The sequence below is a fragment of the Numenius arquata genome, chromosome 12 (genome assembly GCF_964106895.1).
Source record: "Numenius arquata chromosome 12, bNumArq3.hap1.1, whole genome shotgun sequence".
NCBI classification, from domain to species: Eukaryota; Metazoa; Chordata; class Aves; order Charadriiformes; family Scolopacidae; genus Numenius; species Numenius arquata.
In genome coordinates this window covers 27331634-27355034 of record NC_133587.1, presented here as the reverse complement: position 1 = coordinate 27355034, position 23401 = coordinate 27331634, and the positions used below count along the sequence as shown (strand labels likewise).

The window sequence follows — 23401 nt, the reverse complement described above, 5'->3', positions numbered from 1 at the left end:
TTTGGCAGCATAACACCAGCTCAAGGGTGCTGTGCTGTTTTTCTTTCTCCTACTGACTTCTGGAGGAGTGCTATTTCATTAAGGCTTTTATCTACCCATAGAAATCAAAAGGAGAGAAACGTGACACGATTCAGTGACTATGTTCCAATATTTGCACAAGTGGTGTAATCAAAGTTAAACCAAAAAAACCCCAACCCTTTTAGATGCACCAGACAGTGCTCTAAAAATGTCACCTTGGGAGTTCTTCACTTTCACCTCCATGAATTGTTTTACTGCTAAAAGGATTATTTGGCTTCCTGACCTTGGTTTTTCCTTTGGGTACATAATAAATTCCAGAAGCTCGAAGAAGAAAATAACGTCTCTTCCAGGACTTCTTTCCATCTTCTTTTAAATAAAGGAACCCTTCAAGCTCTGGCACAATGACAGATGTCCCACAGAAGCTTTCCTGTGCAACAAGAAGAATAATACACAAAATAAATTGATTTAAGCACAACCCTATTAATAAATAGCAGAAAAATGCTCCCTTGAAAAATAAATACATTTCCTGTCACGGTGAACATATGAACATGGGGAATGTAGTTACCAGGGAGATGAACACCTTAGACAGGCAAAGGAAACTTTTCCAAGCTGATGTGGTAAGTCAGCCATGCAAGTTGGGTGCTCACACTGGAAAAGAAGGTTCGCAAAACCTCCATTCTCTAAAGGGTCAAGTAAAAACCTACAAAAGGTTTTAACTAGACATAAATGTGCTTAGTGAAAGCAATAAAATAGAATGGTTGGTACTGCTGCTGTTGCCTTTTCTCTATTGCTGTATGTAAAGGTTCTGTAGAGAAATACTTCTTTGGAGAGAATCTTTAGAGACTGCTTAGAGTTCTAAAACCAGCTAAAGAAAAAAATCCCCCCTCAACCTCTGCTTTCACTTTGAAATACATGCTAGCGTTTAAAACACTGTTTAAACAAGTATACTTCATTCTTTGCTTGAAGGACCCACTGTTGGGTAATTTTTAGCGCAAACACACTTATCATTTAATGTTTTCATTTAGAATTTAGCAGGACTTGTACTGTTTGACATCTGGTGCCTTCATGAGATGCACTAACTTTGAAATAGGAATCCTCAGTCACCTGACAACAGCGTTTCCTTTGTGAACTTTTACTAAAGTCAAAATGCTTGCCAGGAGAACTGTGATAATCTCCTTCATATAACTCTGGATTTTTCTCTCTCAAATGCACAATTGAAGTAAAACTTCAGTAGGAAAGGCATGAGGCTAACCAGACTTTCTGGAAAAGTGCAAAGGTTCTTTTTCTGTTGTAGTACAGCTAATAATTGGAGTGTATCTACTTCTAACCCAGAAGATAATTGTTTGCTACTGATCAACCTCACTAACAATATAAAGACACAAGGACCGGCCTAAGGATGTGGCACAGCCGTTTCTTTTATTCATATTTGTATAACATTGCTTTTATTGTTATTCCAGCATTACTCTTCATAGAAACACTAAGTAAAAACATTTCACGGCATTGGAGTCTATAACAACAAAATAATTCTCCATCATTTGGTTTCTCCGATAGGGGATACAATCTGCATTTTTAATGATGAGCAGCAGATGCAGAGGAAAATCCACATATTAAACCATAGACACAAAGACACCAACCACCACAGAACTTCCTGTTACACATTTGCCCACAAAGAACTAAATGCTGTTGTTGCAGAGCAGATGCAAATGGTGGCAGAGTTTTCGGTGACAGTATTAACCTAGAAAGCTGGCTTACCTCCAGTAAAGCCTCTTTGTTTTTATCATTCATTTCTTTGCTTTCATTCTTCCCTTTGTTTGCCAGGTAGAAATTCTGATTAAGACACAAAAGAAATTAATGTTCATTATGAAGACAGCAATACAAGTAACTGGATCACTAAAAACCCATTCAATAATTACTCAGTCTTTCAACATTGAGAACCCAGGCCAGCAGATGCAAGAGGCAGATGCTTATGGACTCTTCTTACAGAAAACTTCAATCGCAGCTGCCTCCTCATGAGTTTTAATTCTTTATTTTGAATATAATTCAAAAGTAATACAAAATTACTTTTGCCTATGTATATACAGCCTCCAAAAAGTTTTAAAAACATTGGCTTACGCTTTTGGCTGTTTTTCTGGATCAGTGGGTTTGATTTTATCATTCCAATTTTCACCGCTTCCTATATTATTACAGGCAATAAAGAACGTAAGATTTTATTGCATGCTGATATATGGATGAATACAATGCAGTACCAAAAGGCTAGAAAGCATTTTTCCTAACAATCCTATTTGGTAATTTGCACGCTTCATATCTGGCACTCTGGATGTAACTCAGCTCTTATTTTTTAATAAAAGTGCTTATACGCCAAAGCCTTTATTCAAAGTCACTATGTTCTACTTTTAAACCCCTGTTCATGCTCTGCAAAGTATTTTTATGTGAGGAAGAAGGTATTCAAAAATCTAGAATAAATCAGAAGAAATCATCACCATGGTATATTGGCACATATGCTCCAGCCTAATGAAATAAAAACCTACACTTTGAAATGACCCTCCGCTTCTGTGACAGAGGGCTGTGAAGCTGCAGCTGCCCCCAGAGGACCCAGTGCCTGTCTGTCCCTGCAAACAAGGAAACACAGCGCCTCGTGCACCGTTACCAGCTATCTACTTAAAAATTACTCCTAATTCTGTAATTCTTCAGCAATTCTGTAGGAAGCAAACTAAGACTTTATCTGACTTCTCACCTCTCTCCATTTTTTCATGTCTCAAGACTATGAGAATGTGGCAACATATTTACATGCCTAGAACCCCACAACAACTAAACTGCAACACAAATGTAAACACTAACAAAAGACAAATGAGAAGTGTGTAAACGAAGGAACATGCTGTTGCTACAGTATAAGAAAGAAACAAACAAGCAGTAAATCTGCCCTACCAGCGTGCCATGTTTACAGCAATGAGGTTTATATGAAGTGAAACCCTGCTCTTCCACACAACCACATCTTCTTTTTCAAGTGAACAGCTGTCTGCCAGAACGCAAGCCTCATCGCAGACGTTTTTTGGAGGGGCACCAGGAGAGGAAGGGGAAGGGGTGTGGATGATCTCAAAAACACTTTGTTAAAAAATGCTTTCTTAGAAGTTCACATTAAGTCAGACAGGGGACATCAAAACCACAGTCACCTGCAATTTGGGCTACGCTGATGCCATGTCTGTGGTATGAACGTAAGAAAAGAAACTTGAACATTCAAGACAATAGACAGTTATGCCAGGAACACAGCGAGGTTCTTCTCTGGAATATGCAGCAGCACATAGCTGGCTCCAGACTGCCTGGGCACATTTTTAGTCCACCGATGAAGGTAAGCAAACACTAAGGACCACAGCTTCGTGACTACATCTGAAGACAGTATTCATAACGGAAAAAAACCAAACCAGCTCAAAACAAAACCTGCTTAGAAGTGTGTTCTCAGTACAAGCCATACAGCGATGCCTGTCTATGCAGTCCAAGGCCGTAGGTCAGACTGAGTGACTCATCCCACTGGAAAAAAAGAAGCTGTTGTGAGCAGCTGCAGCCAAGTCCTCCGTACGTGTGCAACAGCTCTTGACAGGGAGCACTGTCACAGCACTGCTGGCTTGATGTTGGCACACCCACTTTTGCACTGATGGAGGTATGAAGAGAAACCTCAGAGGGCACCGTTAGGCTGGGCTGAGCCTCCAGACTTTGGGACGGATTTGGAAAGTTGAGGGACGTGCAAGCTGTAAGCCGCCTTCTTCTACAGATCAATATAAAGACATAGTGCAACCCCTAAAATACACAATGAAGGTTTATCAAGGTAAGTACACCTTATCACTGTCTCAACAAGGCCTGGCTCATCAACTTTACTAACGGTGAGGAGAACATTCATCTGGCTCAGTCAGCCTTCAGTGCACTGATAATAAGAAAACAAAGCTCCTCTGATTACAACTGATTCACATTCAGGCATCTGGCATTTATTTAGCAGAAACACAGACCACCCTGTACTGACATAATCAATGGCAAAGAGAGAAAGTTTGTAACGATATCCATGCTGGATCTCTAACAATGCAGCTTTTTCATTAGGGAAACAGGGCTCTGTCACCTGAACCAACGTTACACAGATGTACACTGTCACCTTCCACCTTTCAACACACGTTTCATTTATTACTGATTACCTCCTTTATGTCTCCGCTCTGAAATCTGAAGTACATGGTACTCATTATTTGTCAGTGGCTAAAAACCTGCGGAGCAGACTGTACACTGAACTTGTTTTATCACTGTGTGGTCTCCTATTTTTGATTAGAAGCATTCATCCTATAGGAGGCAAACCACATGTGTCCACAAGAGGTCATTCCAAGTCTAGTAGTCAAAGGTCACGATTAAAAGCAAGCTCTTTCCTGTCTGAGGACACCACTGGGAAACGCATGTTTGGTTTGGGATGTCAGGTCATCAATGGGATGATGACCTACATCAAGGTCATCAAGATGTGGGTACAGAGCAGCTCTCTGCATATGTCTACAGATTTGAGAATTAACTATTTTTTATGTTCAAAAGACAATGTCTTTCTCTTGTTAGAGAGCTGAGCTTACTTAGCAGCATGGATTCATCCTCTTGGGCTGGTAATATAAGAAAGCAAATATAAAGGGTTATTTTAGCAAACAAAACAAAGTATACTGACACGCTTTGTCATTGTGGTTGCTTTGTTTGCACTGTTTGGGTTATTTGCTGCAGAGATAAGCAGTTGAGCGTTTTTGCAGAATTACTCCCTGTGCCTACACACCCAGACCATCTGAAGCTGACATAAAGCCAGTTGCTCTCCCAATGCTATTCTGCCTGACTCAGAGTAACACAGAACTGCCTATACAGTGGCAGTTTTGACATGTACTGCTAGCCAGGTGTGCCATCCAAAAGAGACATTACGCCAGCATCTCTCCCTGTGCTTATGCAGGACAGTGGCAAAAGTAGCTGATAATCTATAGCTTTACATTAGCAGCAAATTCCATATGCACAAAAGAAAATCCTGTAAAGATTTTAACAGCCACCTTTAGTTTTGTGCTTTGTACTGTAAAGCCACTATCTATGGCTTTACATACATATCTATGGCTTTACCACTAATCTATGCATACAACTTTTCCACTTAGGGATACAGTCATGTCCTTTTGTGTGGAAAGGCAGGTAAGAAAAAATAAATCAGGCTGTACCTCTCTCCACTGTGTAACTCTCAAACAGTGGAAGGCAGAAGATGGTTTCAAGAGTTTCAAAGAACATCTCTGGTGGCACGTAAGCAAACCAAACTTGGATCATGGTAAAAACAGTAGAGCTTTAACTACTGCACTGCCAAGCTCTCTGATCGGTGTTCTATGTCTCTACATTCTTAAAAAAAAAAAAAAAAATTTCTACATGAAACAGCATCCCTTTTACACCTTTCATCTTTTTTCATACACAGCTCCATCCAAGCTGGAATACAGCAGCTACTTGTCAGTACATAGCAAAAAAATAGGTGTTCAAGGCAGCATCTTCCCTCTGCTTCCCCTTCGCTTAGCTTGTATAATTGCTTTCAAGCTACTGAAACTGTTATTCCAGAAGACTGCAAGGTCCGCAACAGCACAGAGCAGACAGCGTGCAGCAAACGACAGCTGCTCCATAGTCATGACTATCTCCTTTGTGCAATGAGCTGCCTGTTTATGCTCATCCAAACTGCACCCAGAATGAGTGCAGTTCTGGCCAGCTCGCATCCCATTTCAGTGCATTGCAACCGCGTACCGAATGCAGCAACATTTGTGCGGAAAAATACAAAACAGAACAGTCATACCTGCAACCCATGTCATGTTGTGTCCCACATTAAAAATATGAGAAGATACCTATAATTGCTCTGAAGATCACAAATGTAAATAAATAAAGCTAAAGGCAAAGCTCTTCTGAAGCCCAAAAAAACGTGTTTTTCAACTTTGTTTACTTGATTTTATGATGTTTCAAGAAATCATTACAGCTGACTTTTCATGCCTTGAGGATGATGGTCTTCAGCATCAAAGAGGGGGGAACAGGGACCAAACGAAAGATGTACATAAGCTAGGATGCAGCAGCTAGGATGCAGCTAGCAGCAAAGCACTTAATAGGCTGATTGAAAGTCACCTGCAAAATGGTTCAAATGTGTAAAGACAGTTTCTGGGTTACAATCTCAAGTCATAGAATCATAGGATGGTTTGGGTTGGAAGGGACCTTAAAGATCATCGAGTTCCAGCCCCCCTGCCATGGGCAGGGACACCTCCCACTAGAGCAGGTTGCTCAAGTCAGAAAAAGAAAAACATTCATTGAAGTATTATCTTCAACTAGAAAGTATACCATGGTCTGAAATACACTAATAGAGAAATTATGATTACTAAACAGTGGGAGTATGGTGAAAACACTTCCCTTTTCTCACTTCTGTTTCTTTGCGCAGTTGCTAGCACACTCAATAATCAGGCTCCCTATCACCCTTCTACGTTTCCTTCATTGGGTAACAGTGGAGACAAAATAAAAACCTTGATTCATAAAGGTGGCCAAGGTGGTGAAAAACAAAAGTATCTCCTGGTGGATGCTAGCCCAATGTCACTGACTTCAAAATAAATATTCAAGCATGAAACTCACTATAGCTGTCCTATCATGAAAGACATTACAAATTCTTACTCCACCTCCTTCTCATACTGTTTAGTACTCTTGCTTTTCAGAAGAAATAAAGTGTCAATTCAGTATATGGGTTCTCTATTGGAAAGCATAGCTCTTGCTTTTGTCTTACATATGAGGGAGCAGAAGCATAAAGTACTCACTGTACAGATTTTCATTAATTTTCATAAATGCTGGCTGAAAATAATAAAAAACAAAGCCAAAAAAGCCCCACATGCATGTGATGTCACCTGCACTGTTTGAATTTACCCCGTCTGCTTGCACCAGCAAAATAATAAACAGGAAATCAAAATCCACATAAGAAAAAAATCAAATATAGTGTTCTAGGAGTGTGACCAGCACTTACAGTCAGGATTTTAGATTCAGCTACAAATAACACTGTTTAAACGAAGCAAAAGCATTTCCTACATTTTTCTTTTTTTTAGAGTCTCTTTTAGCTGAGAATTATTCTTCAAGCTTCTTGAAAAGAGGTGCCGAGACCTGACAACCTTTCCTTTCAAGAGTCAAGCACTGTATCACTCAACCACATGACAAAGCATCACCTTTCTTATATTATAAAGGTTTTCTTTATTTGCACATGTACCAGTACATATTTTTGTTTCATTCTTTAGTCACAGACTTGTGACGCTCCACCTCTGTAGATGAGTCACTGATGCCATTCATGGAAAGGTCTTTTACTGTGAGCTCTCTGCAGGGTAAATTATATCACAGTGAGGAAAGGGCAAATGTGTGCCTGTCTTCACGAAGAGGGGAACACCTGAGGATTTTTCAGATGTTTTTTTCTAAAACGTATTACAAATACTTTTAAAAGTTGCTTTCAGAAACAAAGCTGCAGAAAAATATTAGAGTACTGCATGACAAGAACGACAATCTTCAAAAAAGCCACCGGCATTAGCCAAGCAGCATGTTGCTAGCACAGACAGAGGATAAATCCTGCATTTCAAAACCTCAGTTCCTCCTCAGCAAATGAAACATGTTTAATTAATTGTTGTTTAATCTATACCATGTATATAGCTAGTTCACAGAAAGAAACAATCAATATTGGTACTGGTCACAGACCTTCTCCAGATGTCCACTTGTTTTAGCAATGTATCTGGACATCTTTATAAGATTTTAAAAAGCATTTAATTGCATCAAACCGCTGTAATGAAAATTTTGTACCACTGATTTGTCTAAGGATAAATTGTAGGCACCTAGCCACCTTTGGAAGGTGACTCTCTTTTTTCCAGAAAAATATCTGCAAGTTACAAAACTGTGAGATCTCCGCAGACAACCTCTGACAGAATAACCACTAAGACCAACAAGGAATCCAACTGCTGCTGCATTCCCACCACTGGCTGTGTCAAAAAGAGCATTTTGCAATTTCAGTACTCACAAAATGAGTTTACGAGGCAACCTTGACTAAGTTAGGAGGTGGCGGCTGAATATACTGAGAACACAGTATCAGAGCACTGGATTTCAGTTTCCCATTGGTTACACCATAATTTCCCTAAGTAGTTAGTTAGGTAACCGTACACCCTGCCCTCCACCAACACAGCATTTCTGCTTGGTTTACTTTTTCAGGGTCTCACTCCAGATCATGTATTTTACCGTGTTTCATTATCTGCCGTGAGCTCTGTCTGTACAACACTGACTATCTTCTGCCAAAAAGACAAACTGCCGATATGACTGTACTATTCTGCCTGCCTCACAATGTTTGTACTTACTAAGCCTGACAGATGGTTAGAGTTTATTACTGGCAAAATATTTCAATAGTGTCATAGCCATAACTGATCCAGTTTCCTTAGGCTGCTCATTTCAGAGCTTATCACAGAGGGGCTGAAGGACTGCAGACACGTCCAGATCAAGCTCAGCATGTCCTGAGATGGGAGGACAGAGCTACACTCTTATTATGGTTTTGGTTTAGGTCATGTTTATTTCTAAGGTTTATTGCAATCAAAATGCACAGAATCTTCATCGAAGATTTACATCCTGTGGAAGGTTCACAGCCTTGCCCTAAGCCACTTGCCCAAATAACACTACTATTGTATGAATCAAATGTACAATCAAACCTCTGCTGCTAGGTATGTTTATGTGTATTAGAACGTATGACATCTTGAGCCATCATGTATGTTTTACTTCCAAACTTGGCTTTGCTGTTCCATGTTAAAAATCAACATCAATCCATGTACACTGCAGGATGTTTTCTTTCCCTGACTGTGGATACTTCTTATGTCAATGAAGGAAACTTCCTCTCTGCAGGTTTTATTTGAAACACCGGCTCATTCTAAAAAAAAAAAAAACAACTTCCTAATGAGCAGCTTGGTGAGATTTGCTGCCAAATTATATATTTGACTCATTTTTTTCAACAATGCTCATTTTCTTCTTGCTGCCCTTGGGAACAAACCAGATGCTCAGTGAACTAACAGACCACTGGCGAGGGGAAAAGATCTAGTGCCCCAGAATCCATCCCCTGTGTGCACTAGGGTGTTTATAAATGTGGCTTTGACCACATATCACAAGAAATAAATCACTTGTGTATACACCTATCCTAAATAATTTGCCACAATTCAGTATGCAGACCCTCTTTTTACAAAGTCAGTGTGCAGAAGTTACAGTTCACCCCAGTCTTAATGCAATACAGATAAACTCTCCGTAGTACTCAGCATATTCTTTATGAAGTTTCACATACAACTGGCAAAAACTGAACCTTCAATGAAATGTTGATTTTCATCAGTAGAAATAGGGGAGAAACTGTAGTAATGACAAAGGCTGGGTTTTTACAGGTGTGCCATCTCACCCCAGTTCTGAGAGCTGTGCCTAAGCAACAGCTTGTACCAGTGGAGAACTACATGCTTCATTTTTTTACCACTGCAGATGGGATTTTAGAATAGTATGAGAAAAGAACAGAAAGCACTAATTTTCAAATCCTTGCATTCAACATGCTGGCGTTTTTTGTTGAAAGTACAAGTTTTGCTTTCGCGAATTCCAAACTGACAGAGCTGAAAGCAAATTACTAATGCAAGAGGCAGCATACAGACTAAATGACATAATTTTAGACTCTCATCCAAATACCGTATTAGCTTACCTGGGGATTTTTAAATAAGGCATATTTTTCACTTTTTTCCAAAAACAGAATCTTATTCTCAGTGTCTCGAGTCCAGTCTGATAACACTTCAACAACATTTTCATGGTCTTCAAAAAACCTTTCTGGAGAGACAGAAAAGGTAACGTAAGACACTCCCACCCCCTCTCCCCTCTTCTGAGGCTGCAGAAATTCCTGTGTAAGAATGTAATTATTAGCTGATGTTTGCTCAGAGCTGGACAGCCCAGTGCTCTTTACCACTGCACAGAAGGGAGAAAAAACACATGAAAATTGTGTCATGTGGAATGACAAATCAGCTACAGAAGTTATCTTATGTAGCTGTCACGCGCTCCTATATTCCTCCTGCATCTCTATGCTGTTGACCGAAGACTGAAAAGGATGGAAACAGTGACCCACTAGAAGTAGACAGTTACACTCATGTCTCTCAATGGCTTTCTGCTTTTGTTTGCTTTTGATTTTTAAGATTTGTGGTATGATTGGGGGGTTATATATTTGCTTCAGCTACTTAATTGAAAAAAAAAGAGTAAAAACTTATTTCCTTGTCTTTTTACTTGTTAGAATAAATGACAAATTGCTTTTTGTCAGCAGAAAGAATTCTATACACTGAAAATAAAGTGTTTTCTTTCAAGCAACTGTATTTAAAAACAGAAATAGCAAAATAGAGGAAATAAGAAGACAGACTGAGAACTGATGTGAAGATAATACTGTTTCAGCCAGCATCTCTGCAGTTAAAAACTTCACCAGAGATGTGGGAGACCCAGCGTCAGCTTTCTCCCTTCCTGAGCTGATCTGAACCCAGATCCTCCACCCAGGAAAGCCACAGGGTATGCTGAGGTTTGGTAACTATGATCTCTTCTTCTGCAGTTTCACTTGTGTAAAGTAGCTGAACAGTCACATAAACCCCCTTTGGAAGGAAAAGGAATTGAGCTTAATTTGACAGGTAATTTTGGAAGGACCCAAACTGCATTTTTCTACAAAATCAGTATTGGGGCAGGGTTCAGCATATCCCATCAAAACTAAATTTTGTGAATTAATTAAATTCACAAAATGAGATTAGCTTCAGGGCCAGTTCACATGTACACAGTAACTTTTAACAACACAAACAACATAACACATTTTGTTTAGCAACTGATACTTCTGCAATGCACTGGAAACATAAAGCACTATATAAACCCCAAGTAATGGTTTGAAGCGTGAACAGTATCTTATAGTCCAGGATAGCTGTAAAAAAATTCTCAGGTTGTAACATTAGTTATTTAACACTAATTTTTGCCGCATATACTTTGGTTTGTTCATTTTCAGTACCAGGCTTTTCTTGTATAAAAGGTATGATCTTACCATCCTCAGGAGGGTCTTTTTTGGTAATTATTATTACCAAAAAAAAAAGTCAAAACTGTGTGTCTACTACAAGGGCAGGAGAAATGTTATTAATTATATTTTCAAGATTACCAATAGCATAGGATGCACTATATCTATTTGCTATATGCTCTGTCACTACGCCACTTACCAATTTGCAGCTCTGGGTACATTTCATACAGACACCAGTCAACGTTGCAGTCGCAATGGGTTTTCTCAAAGAGATTGTCTAAAACATCCCGTGTCACCTGACGCTCATCCACCATTAGTGACTTTGTGCTGTTATCGTACATGTGCACCTTGACAACAAGCTGAGTACAGAGTCACAGAAGAGTCAGTTAATTTCTGAAGCAAGTAAAAGGGTAGTCTGAATCTGCTAACACAGATAAGAAAGATTAAGGCTGAAGGTCATTACTGATTCAAAGGCACCCTATCCCACAGTGAGCCGAGGGAGTAAAACAGCTTGGAAGCTTTCACATTATATTACCACCAAAATAAAGACATTTTCTCAAAAAAGGAAATTGAACCTTGTCCTGTGCATGACTTCAGGAAAGATGAAATTGCTGTGGAGAAAATGCAGAAGTAAATCTCTTATCTAAATCTACTAGATGTGCAATTAAAGAAAATGCTTGATAAGGAAACCAAGTACAAAAGGACAGTGTGTCCCTTAATGCAAGCTAGAAATGTGGAAAGTTTAGTTTTAAATGACAAAAAGAATGGAAGTATCTTGCCATGTCAACAGACTAACCTGAAACCAGATTGTACTAAGATGGGCAGTAGTCCAACATCCATCAATAAAAAAAGAGATGAGTTACTTGTATTGACCAGATTCACCTAAGACACTCATTATTTCTTCATACTATGAAGTATTTGTTAAAAAAGAAACAATGTGCACTTCTCTTCAGAGAAGAAAAAGCAAGAAAATGCTGAAGTGCATAAAATGTGATAAAGAACTGCAAACACATTATAAGGAAAGTACTTAAAATGCTCCAGTAGTATTGAAAACAGAATAAAAATTGTCTACAAGATCTGTACATGGAAACTGGAACTAAACTGGTGAGTTGGGAGGACTTCTCCATATAGTCTTGTTTAAATAGCTCCTCATTTTAAAATGTGTGCATAAGAAGTTTTGGTACTATAGAGACAATCTCTGTTAAAGATCAGGTAGTAGCAGAGAGAGCAGAGTGATGATCCTCAAGAGAATATCTGCACTATCTCTGAAAAGTAACAGCAAATGTAACAAAAAACATAAACTTGCTTTGATTCCAACCCTTGTAAGTATCTTCCTCTTTAAAATAATAGCGAGTACACATGTATAGAGTACATGCATAATCTACATGTTTGCAGAAAAAGGGTATTTTTGTGTGGTTATAGTTGACTGCTCAAAAACACGCATGCGTGTTCCATCTTCACAGAATGGTTAAGATTGGAACGCACCTCTAGAGGTCATCTGGTCCAATCCCGTGCTCAAGCAGGGTCACCCAAAGTCCATTTTCCAGGATCCTGTCCAGACAGCTTTTGAGTATCTCCGAGGAGGGAAACTCCATAACCTCCCTGGGAAACCTGTGCCAGCGCTCAGCCACCCTCACAGTGAAAAAGTGTTTCCTGATGTTCAGATAGAATCTCCTGTGTTTCAGTCTGTGCCCATTGCCTCTGGTTGTCACTGGCCACCACTGAAAGGAGCCTGGCTCTGTCCTCTGCATCCTTCCTTCGGGTATTTCTATAGATTGACAAGATACCCCCGGAGCCTTCTCTTCTCTAGGCTACGCAGTCTCAGCCTTTCCTCATAGGAGAGATGTTCGTTTCGTAATCATCTTTGTGGCTCTTCATTCATTGGGATGGAACTCCCTTGACTTGGAGGAGGTGATCCTTGAGTATTAACCAACTTTCTTGGGCCTCTCTTTTCTCTAGAGCCTTATCCCATGGGACTCTCTGAAGAAGCCAAAGTCTGCTCTCCTGAAATTTAGGGCTGTGAGCTTGATTTTCACCATCCTCCCTGGCTTCTGCCTTCCACTTTCAGTAAAAGAGAGAACACCAGTTTTCTTAACAATTATTTAGTCGATTTAGAATTCACGAATGACATAGTAATTTCATTATAGTGACACAGACACAAGAAGATTAAGCTTTACTTCTACACTATGGTTCCAAATATTCAGGATGGAAAAAGAAGAAAGTGGGGAAAAAAAAATAAATGTTTCCTCCCTAAGGAGAACTGCTAACATTGCAAGGAAAGGAGGTGACCAATGAGCAGTCGTAAGTTTAGTTATAGAGCTTTCCAAAGACAACATTGGAGAAATCCTCCCAACACATTCTCTCAGAAGTAGAATTTGTACATGAACGTAAAGTGTTCAGTGGGAACTATCTCAAGTCTGGACACCCTCAAATTTATTGGAAGCTTCAATTCTTCTGGGAAGCCCTGTGGGCTCTGATCTCCAGCATTTCCCATCTCCTATTTGAAGAAGACTGAAAGGTCATGACTGTTTTTCTTCACATTCATTTCTCAGAGTTACTGAACATCTGCAGCTTCTGTTGAGTTGAGCTGGAACACTAGCTTAGGATGAGTGGGCATAATTGTATGACACACTGCAGCACTGTGCGGACATGAGCTGGAAGGTTTCCAATTTGTTGGTCTAAAATAACTTCTATTATCATTGTACATTACTGCACTGCTGTCAAAAGATTTAGCAAGACGACCCTCATTAATTTAATTTGGATTAGCTACATCCACATCCACTGTAGAAGAAAAGTTTAATACTTCTGGAATCAGCACAGAATAAGTAAGCAACATTTTCATGTATATTCCACTTTCTGTAAAGCAACCTATCAGAACAGTGGGCTTTGACAAGACAGCTCCACAGAGTATCTTTAGATGCCTCAATTTGCAGATAAAATATGAAAAAGCCTAGCAATTTTAGTAAGAACTTCATTATTGAGAAGAATGATAATAAATACTTAGCTGGTAGCTCTTATCGTAGCGTTTCACTATTTTAAGGCTCACCTTTTTAACTTTGGCTTCTTTCAGTTTCTCCAATGCAAGTTTAATCTTGTCAGCTTTAGCCTGTGCCTCTCGTTCTTCCTGAAAAGACAAGATATTTGGTATACTTCTTGATAAATAAGACCAGTAATTTATGTTTACTTGAAAAGAGTTGTTTCTTGTTATCTATATCCAGAACATAAGGCTTGTCCTTGGAAACTTCATAGTTACAGGGAATTGCCAGCTTTCCTTGAGCTATTACCCTCAAGCCAAAGCTTTGATTTATAGGTCCAGTGCTTCCTTCTGTTGCCCAGTCATACAGCTCTTACTTGATCTGTTCCTCAAATGCTACAGGAATGAATGCCTCAAAACTGGCCTATTCTGTTTCTATATGGGTTACAGTTGATACAAAAGAGAAGATGAAGGAAGATCTAGCCTGAATAAAACAGCACTGTGGATGCAGCTGCTCGGAAGAAAACTCACCTCTCAACAGGGTTAAGAGAACTAGAGTTTTTAGGTTCTTACTGAAAACTTGGCTTGCCATTATACCACGTATAATTTTATATTTGCTGTTAAGTACATTCATTCACTTGAATTCTTTCCCTTGACACATATGAGCTTTTACTGCATGCATACTCACTGTGAGGAACACCTCCTTAAACTGAAGGGTATCATGGCTTTTTATTCTGGTAATGGACCTATTCATATTAATGCAGACACAGTTAAATAGAGCACTCAAGTTCATTCCAGCTTTTGCTGAATGCCACAGTAAGATTCCTAAAAATCTTAGTACCACCTGGCCTTTGTTTTACAAAGCAGCTGTACCAATATCATGCCCCTCTCTTAGTATCAGTGAGGTTTGTGATCCAAGAACACTCCGGATCCCCAGCCGCTGAGAGTTTTAGGTACACGTACCAGATGCCAATGCCTACTGTTGCCTCTGTGACTGGTGTACAGACTGTGACTCTTTCTTTTTCTCATCTGTCTTCCCGTAGTCTCCCAGTCACATAAAAGCTCAGAAAATAACATTTTGGACAGCAAATAACTGTGGTTACTGGGGCTGCCTTGGACTGTTAGTACTATTGGAGGGTTTGGTTTCTTTCCAAGTTCAAATCCCTGCTCCCCCTACTGAAAACTGTCTTGTCATTGCTTTCCTACCTCTTTGTTGATTTTTAGTGTCCCTGTTGCTCTCTTTTACTTTTGCAGTTTCCTTTGTTTTAAAGGGGTAGGATTTTCTGTTATGGTACTCAGAGGCAAACCCAACTTCCAGTCACTGACTATGGGAGAAAGTTCCTGCCCTGCTTCACACAAGATTTTTCTGTGTTACCTTCAGCCTCCATTTTTTACCCCGAAGTCGTAGTTTAGTGGTCTTCGGATGAAGAAAAACCGAGAATAGCTGTAACTCACAGAAGATGCACTTGCAAGAAACTAGGCCTAACTAAGCATTGCCACCACTACCTTCTTAGAGAGGTATCATAGAATCATAGCAAAAAATAGAGCTAAGAAGTTCATCTTACTCATCCCAAGCTTTGAGGCAGGTTCAACCATAACTGAAGTACTCCTGACTGACATCCCTCTTGCTGAACTAAACATCGTTTGTTTTATCAGTGCTTCCCCTGGATACTAGCATCCTTTAGGATGTCAAAAATACAAGGTGACGTGTGCAACCTAAAAGACATGGCTTCAAGCATGTTTGCTGATGTCAAATTCTCCACTATAAATACCAGGCAATCGGGTAAAAAAATGTCTTTTTTTTTCTGCACAGGTACAGAAGTTTGCATTGCTACAGCTCAGAGATGCTGAACTTTGAGAATCCAAAAATAGCTTCTATAGTTGAACAGAAGCTGTTGGACAAAAGTGCCTTTAACAGTAAGGCTGACTGTTTTACAGAGGGAAGAGCACACAGTCTCTGAAACACCATCTGAAAACACCTCTCTGAAGGAAGTATAACCAAAGCGGTTGAGTGTGGTGTGGGTAAGTTTTCTGCTGAAAATTTTAGGAAGGTATAACTCAGGCTTCATCTGCACGTGACCTGTGTTGAACAGAGTTCACACATTGTACAAATCTGTGCAACAGAGCTTTTGCCTGAAAGCCTTCATGTTTTCATAACCTTTGTCTGTTTTAATGTAGAAAAAGGAAATGATGTAAAGTAAATAAGCTATCGGATGCAAAATTTTAGCACTGTTAAAGAAATGTTTTGACAGGCTAACAGATTTTTTTTCCCACTACCGTATCATCACTGCGTTTTCTGGAACTTCAAACAGAAGCACATAAAAGTCACCCAGATAATGTCACAGAAAACATAGAAGCCTTATTTAGCTTAAGGACAGTTTTAAAAAGAAACGTCAGAGTTGATGGAAACTTACGAGACAGCTCTATGCTTCCCTGAAAGAAAGGCTGTACTCCTTAATCTTGGCACACTTACAGGTTAGAGAATAGAATCTTGACATCACAGGTGCGCTGAGAATAATTAACACTATGCTTATTTGACTACAGACAACCAGAAGTGTTAAGCAAAACATTGGTCTTCATTGGCTCAAGAATCACTTATCAAGAATCTTGCCTAACAGGAACATGGATTTTGATGAAACAAAATACATTCCATTGACAGCTGCATTTCATTCTACTGAGACAAATGTCATGTCAAAGGAAAAACTAAACAAGATTGTGAATGCTAATTTGAAATCAGTTCTTTCCATATTAATTTTAAATGCTTATCACCTCCATCATTCACACTGCAACTTGTGTAATAGCCCTATAGGCAATTCTGTGGACAGTAAGCCACACAATGGGTATACCATCAGCATTTGAATACAACCTGTATCAAAAAATGAGGCACGGGCTGTGGGAGAAAGCAGAACCAGTACCTTAATAAGGAAATCAACTACTGCAGACAGATTCCCTCGAAATGTCTCTACCTCCTGTTCCCACCCTTCTCTGCCCTCCCCCTGTATCTGGAAAGAGACCAGAAACCACTGCTAGAGATTTAACTCAGCACACAGTCTCAGAGGAACACTTTTAATCGAGGGAGACAGAAGTGACTTCCAGCTATGTTTTTGCATATAGAATTCCAGTTGTGTTTAGCAAGTATATCCTCTTTTCAGCCTGAAATCTGTTTGACCCTCAGGTAATGCAGGATGCCAGCTAACAGAGAATTAGCTCAGTACAAGACTGAAGGGGAAGAACTGTGCAACGCTGTTGATTTCAGTGAGCTTTAGATCACAGCATCATAAAAGCTCTGGTTGGAAGAGAGGTCTGGCTCCCTGCCCAAAGAGGGACTGTCACCAATGTTAGATCAGGTCAGCCATGATTTTGCCTGGCAAAGTTTGGAAAATCTCCAAAGAGAAACTGCCATCCCCATAGGTTACCTGTTCCAGTGCTAGACCACTGCCTGAAAAGGTTTTCCTAACGTCCTGTCCAAAACTACAAAGCTACAACACGTAGCTGTTGCCCCTTGTTATATGACCTAACACTACCATGAAAGAATTTGGCTCCACCACCTTTGCAGCTACGCTTCAGGTATTTTTAGGCTGTCATTAGATCACTCCTCTGTCAGACTAAACAAGCCTAGCTCCCTCAGCCTGTCCTCACTGGCCCTTGATCACTCCATGCCCCTGGCCATCCCGGTAGCTCTCTGCTGGACACTCTCCAGTATCTCCACATCCAGAACCAGGTGCAATATTCCAGGTGTGCCCTCACCAGAAAGGAATAATGGCTTCCTCAGTCTGCTGGCCATGCTCCTCCCAATGCAGGCCAGTTTCCCATACTGAGATGACCTTGCACTCATGATTCTTACTCAGTGTGGCATCCACCAGGATGCCATCTCCTTTTCAGCAGGGCTGCTGCTCAGCCTATCACCTGTACAAATGCACAGGGTTATTTCACCCCGGTGTAAAACCTTGTACCTTACTGGGTTTCTGACAGTTTTGCTGGCCCAATCCTCACCTTTCTCAAGGTCACTGTGCACTGAAGTTCTACCATTCATCTTGTCTGTCAGTGCCCTTAATTAAAAGCATCTTCAGCATACCTGCAGATGATTTTTTTATGTCATCACTCAGGTCACAGATGAAAATGTTAAAGAATACAAGTGCCAGTGTTGATCCCACTTGTTACCAGTCAGCAAACCATTGATTACTATCCCGAGTCTGGCAGTTTGGTCAATCTCAGCCCACCTAACCAGCTACCCTTCCAGACCATACTTTCCCAGCTTCCATACTAGACTATTTAGAAGCTTGGTACTACTTCCTTAAAGGTCATGACTTAAATCAAGATGGGGGGTGTGTTTGTAGGACAACGGATAGAACTTGATAGTATCTCTCCTATATCAATTATACTAGTTAAATAAAAGATTTCAGCTTCTGAAGCTGTCTAGCTGCTGGTTTTGCAAATGTTAACATTCCTTTAAGATCGGAAGTTAACTATTATCTTTGAGATACAGAAAAATGAAGTTCCTCCCACATTTATGACTTTCACTCTTCAAACAGCACTGAAAAGTCCTGTGCACCAAATGAAGCTTTCCGTGGTGAATCACTTTTTGTATAATCAGAAAGGTCCTCTACCTACCAAATTTTCTGTTCCTTTTGCTAAATATGTCTGCTGTATGATGCTAAACACAGCAGCAGCAGTGATGTTGAGGTGATTCATATTCCGTTTCTGTGGACTTCTAAACCACAATTAATTGCCCATGGTTTTAAGCAAAACTGACCAGTACAGTTCTACATGGGCTGACAGAGCACTTTTCATATTCCCTAAAATCTTTCCATTCCCTAAATGTAAACATCTTCTCTCCATCATAGTTACTATGCATATGAATACTGAAAGAGATACTTTCAGATCTCTCATGATTTCAGATTCAAGGTTTTTGGGCTGCATCACTCTTCTAATGCACGTGTTCCCCCCACAGGGCTGTGGCAGGGCAAAATTCTTACATCATCTCCCTCTCCACAACCTCACGTCAAAGAAATTAACTTCTAATGCTTCTAATAGAAATATCAGATTTGATTTCAGTTGCTAAAACAGCTCTACAAGAAACATAAACGTGCAGGAGGCTGTGATAAGTAGGAAATTTTAGTGTACAGGTAAGCCAGCTGTTTATAAATAGTACCTACTGATAACTTTGGCACCTCCTAAGTAAAGTGTATTTGTCCCATACTGCAGATGGTCTTCATTACTTCCCTTCAAAGTCAAGACCAAGAAGAGTAGAGTGATTCTGTGTTGGGATTAGGAGAGGTACTTCCTGTGCTCAGCCTTGCACCCAGTCTCCTAGCAAATGTTGAGTTTTACACAACTGAACAGCTTTTCCTATTGCAAGAAATAAGTTAGCCCAGGAAATCTGGAAAACATCCACAGAACTGTCTTACCAGCATCAATAGCACAAACTGCAATGAACAAACTCAGTGACAGCTTTACAGACTGATCTTTGGCCATCATGGGATCTTTTGCCATGCTTTGCAGTGACGCCAAAGCCAAGTTCTCTATGATAAGGCATTAACTGATCAGTGCTTATTAAAAAAATCAGTGACAAGTTTTCCATTACAGTGAACCATTTGCAATGATTTATGCCTGTCTTAAGCTATCAGAGTGATGATCAGAAAGGCAAAGGAATAGGCAATAGGTCAAGGAAAATGCAGAAATTCATGAGCCTACAATAACAGAAAACTTTCATTCCACAGTTCATGCATGTTTCATCATTGCAGAACCCTCACAAGATGTTTCTACCAGGGATATCCACTGTTGTTCCAATGTCAAATACCCCTTGCAAAATTACAAGAACTATTGAACATGTAGAACAGGTTCCACTCAAGCTTACCTGGGTGAGTGGCTCAGGAGGAGGTGGCGGTGGTGGTGGTGGAAGCTCTAAATCAGGGTCTGGAGGTGGAGGGGGCAAGTCATCCCCAAACTGTCCAGTAATGGTAACATAGGGACTTGATTTAGAATAAATGTCACTATCCGAGCCTCTTGAAGACTGAGTGACTGTACTTTGCTGGTTGCCAGAAGAAGTTTTCTGGGCTTGTAAAGTTCTCTGTTCAACATCATTTATGTCTGCTACAAGATCAGCCATTAAAGCATCCAGGTCTTTGTCCTCTAGGGCACTTAGGGATTCTGTAAAGAAAACCACAAAATGTGTCAGAGCGAATGCAATGCAAAAGACTATGTTTTCAGTTCAGTGGAGATTAAATTGAAAACCACGCAGGAGGCACGGTTACTGTAAGATATAAGGGTTATGGGAGAGAAAACAACATTTTAAGTGGGTTCAAGAAACAAATGTGTTTTAGGAATAGCCATTAACCTGGTCATACAGAAGTTCAGAGTGCAAGGAACTATAAATACAAATTAAACAGGACAGGAAGCTCCACTTTCAGTGACAGTCTCAGGCCCTTATGATGTTATGAAACCTGGCCCTGATCCAGCAAGGTTTCTGGACACATGCCTAGTGATATGGATGCAAGAAATTCCATTAGCTCCCATTAGGCTATTTACTTATCTTAATTTAAGTACATACACGAATTCTTAGCACACAATTCTTAGCAAGTTTTGGTACAGCACAAAACAAACTGTGTAACTGAGGTCTATATCAAAAATATCTTCATATATTACTGCTATTCTACAACTCTAAAATTAACATGAAGCAGAATCAGAGAGTTCTAAGACACATCTCATGCAATATGCAGGGTTTTGAGGATCCTTTAAGCAAAGAACAAACAAGACAGTATCTTTTCAAAAGCATCTTATCAACCAGATAGAAATATTGTAACTTTTGCTTTCTGTCTTCTACTCTGTCAGAGTATAAGATAAAATCCTATACTGGAACTGCACATGCAATTTCTTCTTTGGTTGTTTCCACTAGCCATGGTATAAGAGATCCTGAGGAATAACATCCTGTAGGGATCATGTAACTTTCTAGAAAAGAAGATTTCTTTAAGTACCAACAGATTCAGATGTTTAAATCTCTTTAAAGACTCAAAATAAAATAAATCACAAATTGGGAACGCTTTAAATGCAATTTCGGAAAGGGATGGAGAGCCCTGAACTAGATACTCAAAAAGGCTAATAAAGTCCAACAAAGAATATATCGCTCATCAGGCAAGCGTGAACATGTCACTAGACTGTCTCAGTTTACCCTGCTTTACCTGTTACGCTAATAGAGTATTTTCATAAGCTTTTCTTTTCAGTGGGAAAGTTGGCTTATGATCCTCTCTGTTTACATACCTCTACCCACTTTGCTGGTAAAGGCATTAGGTAGCTTAACAGTGAAATGATTCTGGCACAAAACCACAGGCTAAAACCAACTCAGGCAAATGCACACAACCAGCCCCAGTAAAAAGAAAAAAAAAGCTACTAACAAAACCAAAGGATAAACTCCCTCATTTGGTTCATCACACAGCCTCAACAAGCAGCTGTACATGCAAAAGTGACAGTGCAAACCAGAATGAGAATATGCAGTGTAAAGTGGAAGCAGTTAAGTCGACAGTTCCACTGGACAAAAATGCTGATGCAGCTCTGGCCTCACATTGAGGAATTTTGTCTTCTATTAAGTTCAATCTTTAAATTAAAAAAGTTGCATTTTAGAAAGTTTTTTGAGGGACTTCTCATTTTTGTTTTTCTCTATACTCAGACATTTTAAAAAGTCTGACTCCTATGTAAGACTGAGCAATGTCCCTTTAAAAAAAAATTTGGGCCCTTTGAAGTTTCCTAAATTGAGACACACAAATATACCTCTCTCTTTCTTGTTCGGGGGTTTGGGTTTTTTTTCTGATCAAGGGTTTGTTGCTATGAGGTATTTTAAATAACCATAAAAAGCATGAAGGAGTCCATTCAGCTACTTACCGTTTAAATCTTTAAAACCAACTGTAAAGCTGAATTCATTGTTGGACACTTTGGGGGACGGAGGTGGTAAGGTCTCCACTCCTAAACTCTGTTAAAGTAGAAGGAAAAAAAAGAAAGTTATCTGATAACATAATTACTATTACAGACATTAACATGTGTAAATCAATTACCTGAATTTGTCTAATGACAAGCAGTCTTTTGTTAATTTTCACGGCATAACAATGGAATGAAATTCCTCTAAACACCTCCCTCTTTATATAGATAGATAGATATATATGAATAAAAATGCATGATTACGAAAAGCCTTTAAAAAGCAGAAAGGCTACCAAGAGGCAAAGTATTATGAATTGACTGCTAAGAATGTCATGTGAAATCTTGGCTTTCACACAGTTTAAGCACAATTCCTATTCTGTGTCTCAGAATTATTGGTATTTAATTTGACAAGCACTGAGATTCACCAAGAGGAAAGACCCCTCAAAACAGAGGCTGTAAGCAAACTCACACAGTATTCAAGATGACAGTTTAAGTGTTTTCAAGAATGCATTTATTAAAGTACAACAAATTTATTGACTTTGTGAGGGTTTTTTTTTTAAATAAAAATTCTCCTTTCATCAGGTTTTGCAGGAAGTATTCCATGACTACAGGTTTAGAAATAGGCTCATGCTGTTTTATAGTTTCCTCTCAAGAGTGTATTCTGCGCTGGCAATAATGTCTCTACAGATTCTTGAATGCCACCCTAGCTGTAACTTAGTATTTTGCCATAGCTATAGATTACTCTTATGCATATATTCGAAACGTTGCTTTCATATCCAAAGTTTACATTTGACACTCAGGCTACATCCCATTAGCCCATGTATGCAAAGCATTCATACCTGAAAATTCTGACTCAAACTCTTCCTGTTTTGACAGAATCTTTCAATTTCTTGGGACTGAGTCCAGAGGAATTTAAATTGCTTATTTGCTTTTTTGGGGAAAAAGCGTCTTTCATAAGCAGTTAGCTCTAACAATCCAGCCTGCACTGATATTACCTTATTCTTCAGGCCACTTGTTTTAAATGTCAAGTACAGACATTTAGTTGAAGGTTTTTCATAATAACGTATCTGTATTTATTCAGAGTGGAGGTACATGAAAAATGTAGAAAAGTTGCCTCTCTTCTCTAACACATAATAGCTATTTTTCTTATCTTGATATTATTTACCTGGGTCAGCATATCCATCTCCCCAAGTAAATTGCTGAACATTTCGTCTATATCATCACATGTTTGCTCCATCTGAAAGAAAAAAATCCACAGACAAGGAATCACCACAAGTTCATTTCAAAGCCAGCAACGGTCAAATACAGAGGATATGCAACATTCTTCTATACTGTGTTCCCAATTAACTTTAAAACAACTGTTCATGACTTGCAAAAACCTTCATCCGTAGTTTAGAAATAACTACTACAGATCAGAATCTCAATCCGGTATATGCTTAAAC

The 23401-nt window shown here is 39.4% G+C and overlaps 1 protein-coding gene across 2 annotated transcripts in view; it reads right to left on the bottom strand.

Annotated features, from left to right (window-relative positions):
• Positions 1-23196, bottom strand: part of APBB1IP (amyloid beta precursor protein binding family B member 1 interacting protein) — a 47124-nt gene extending 23928 nt beyond the window's left edge. For both annotated transcript variants that reach the window (XM_074157377.1, XM_074157376.1), the window contains exons 1-8: positions 23125-23196; positions 21927-22014; positions 19909-20201; positions 14124-14201; positions 11277-11436; positions 9752-9873; positions 1771-1845; positions 302-445 (exon numbers count right to left, since the gene is read on the bottom strand). In XM_074157377.1, coding sequence (XP_074013478.1) covers positions 302-445; positions 1771-1845; positions 9752-9873; positions 11277-11436; positions 14124-14201; positions 19909-20201; positions 21927-22014; positions 23125-23196 — 1032 coding nt within the window. The remainder of the gene's footprint in view (positions 1-301; positions 446-1770; positions 1846-9751; positions 9874-11276; positions 11437-14123; positions 14202-19908; positions 20202-21926; positions 22015-23124) is intronic.
• Between the last annotated feature and the right edge of the window lie 205 nt (positions 23197-23401).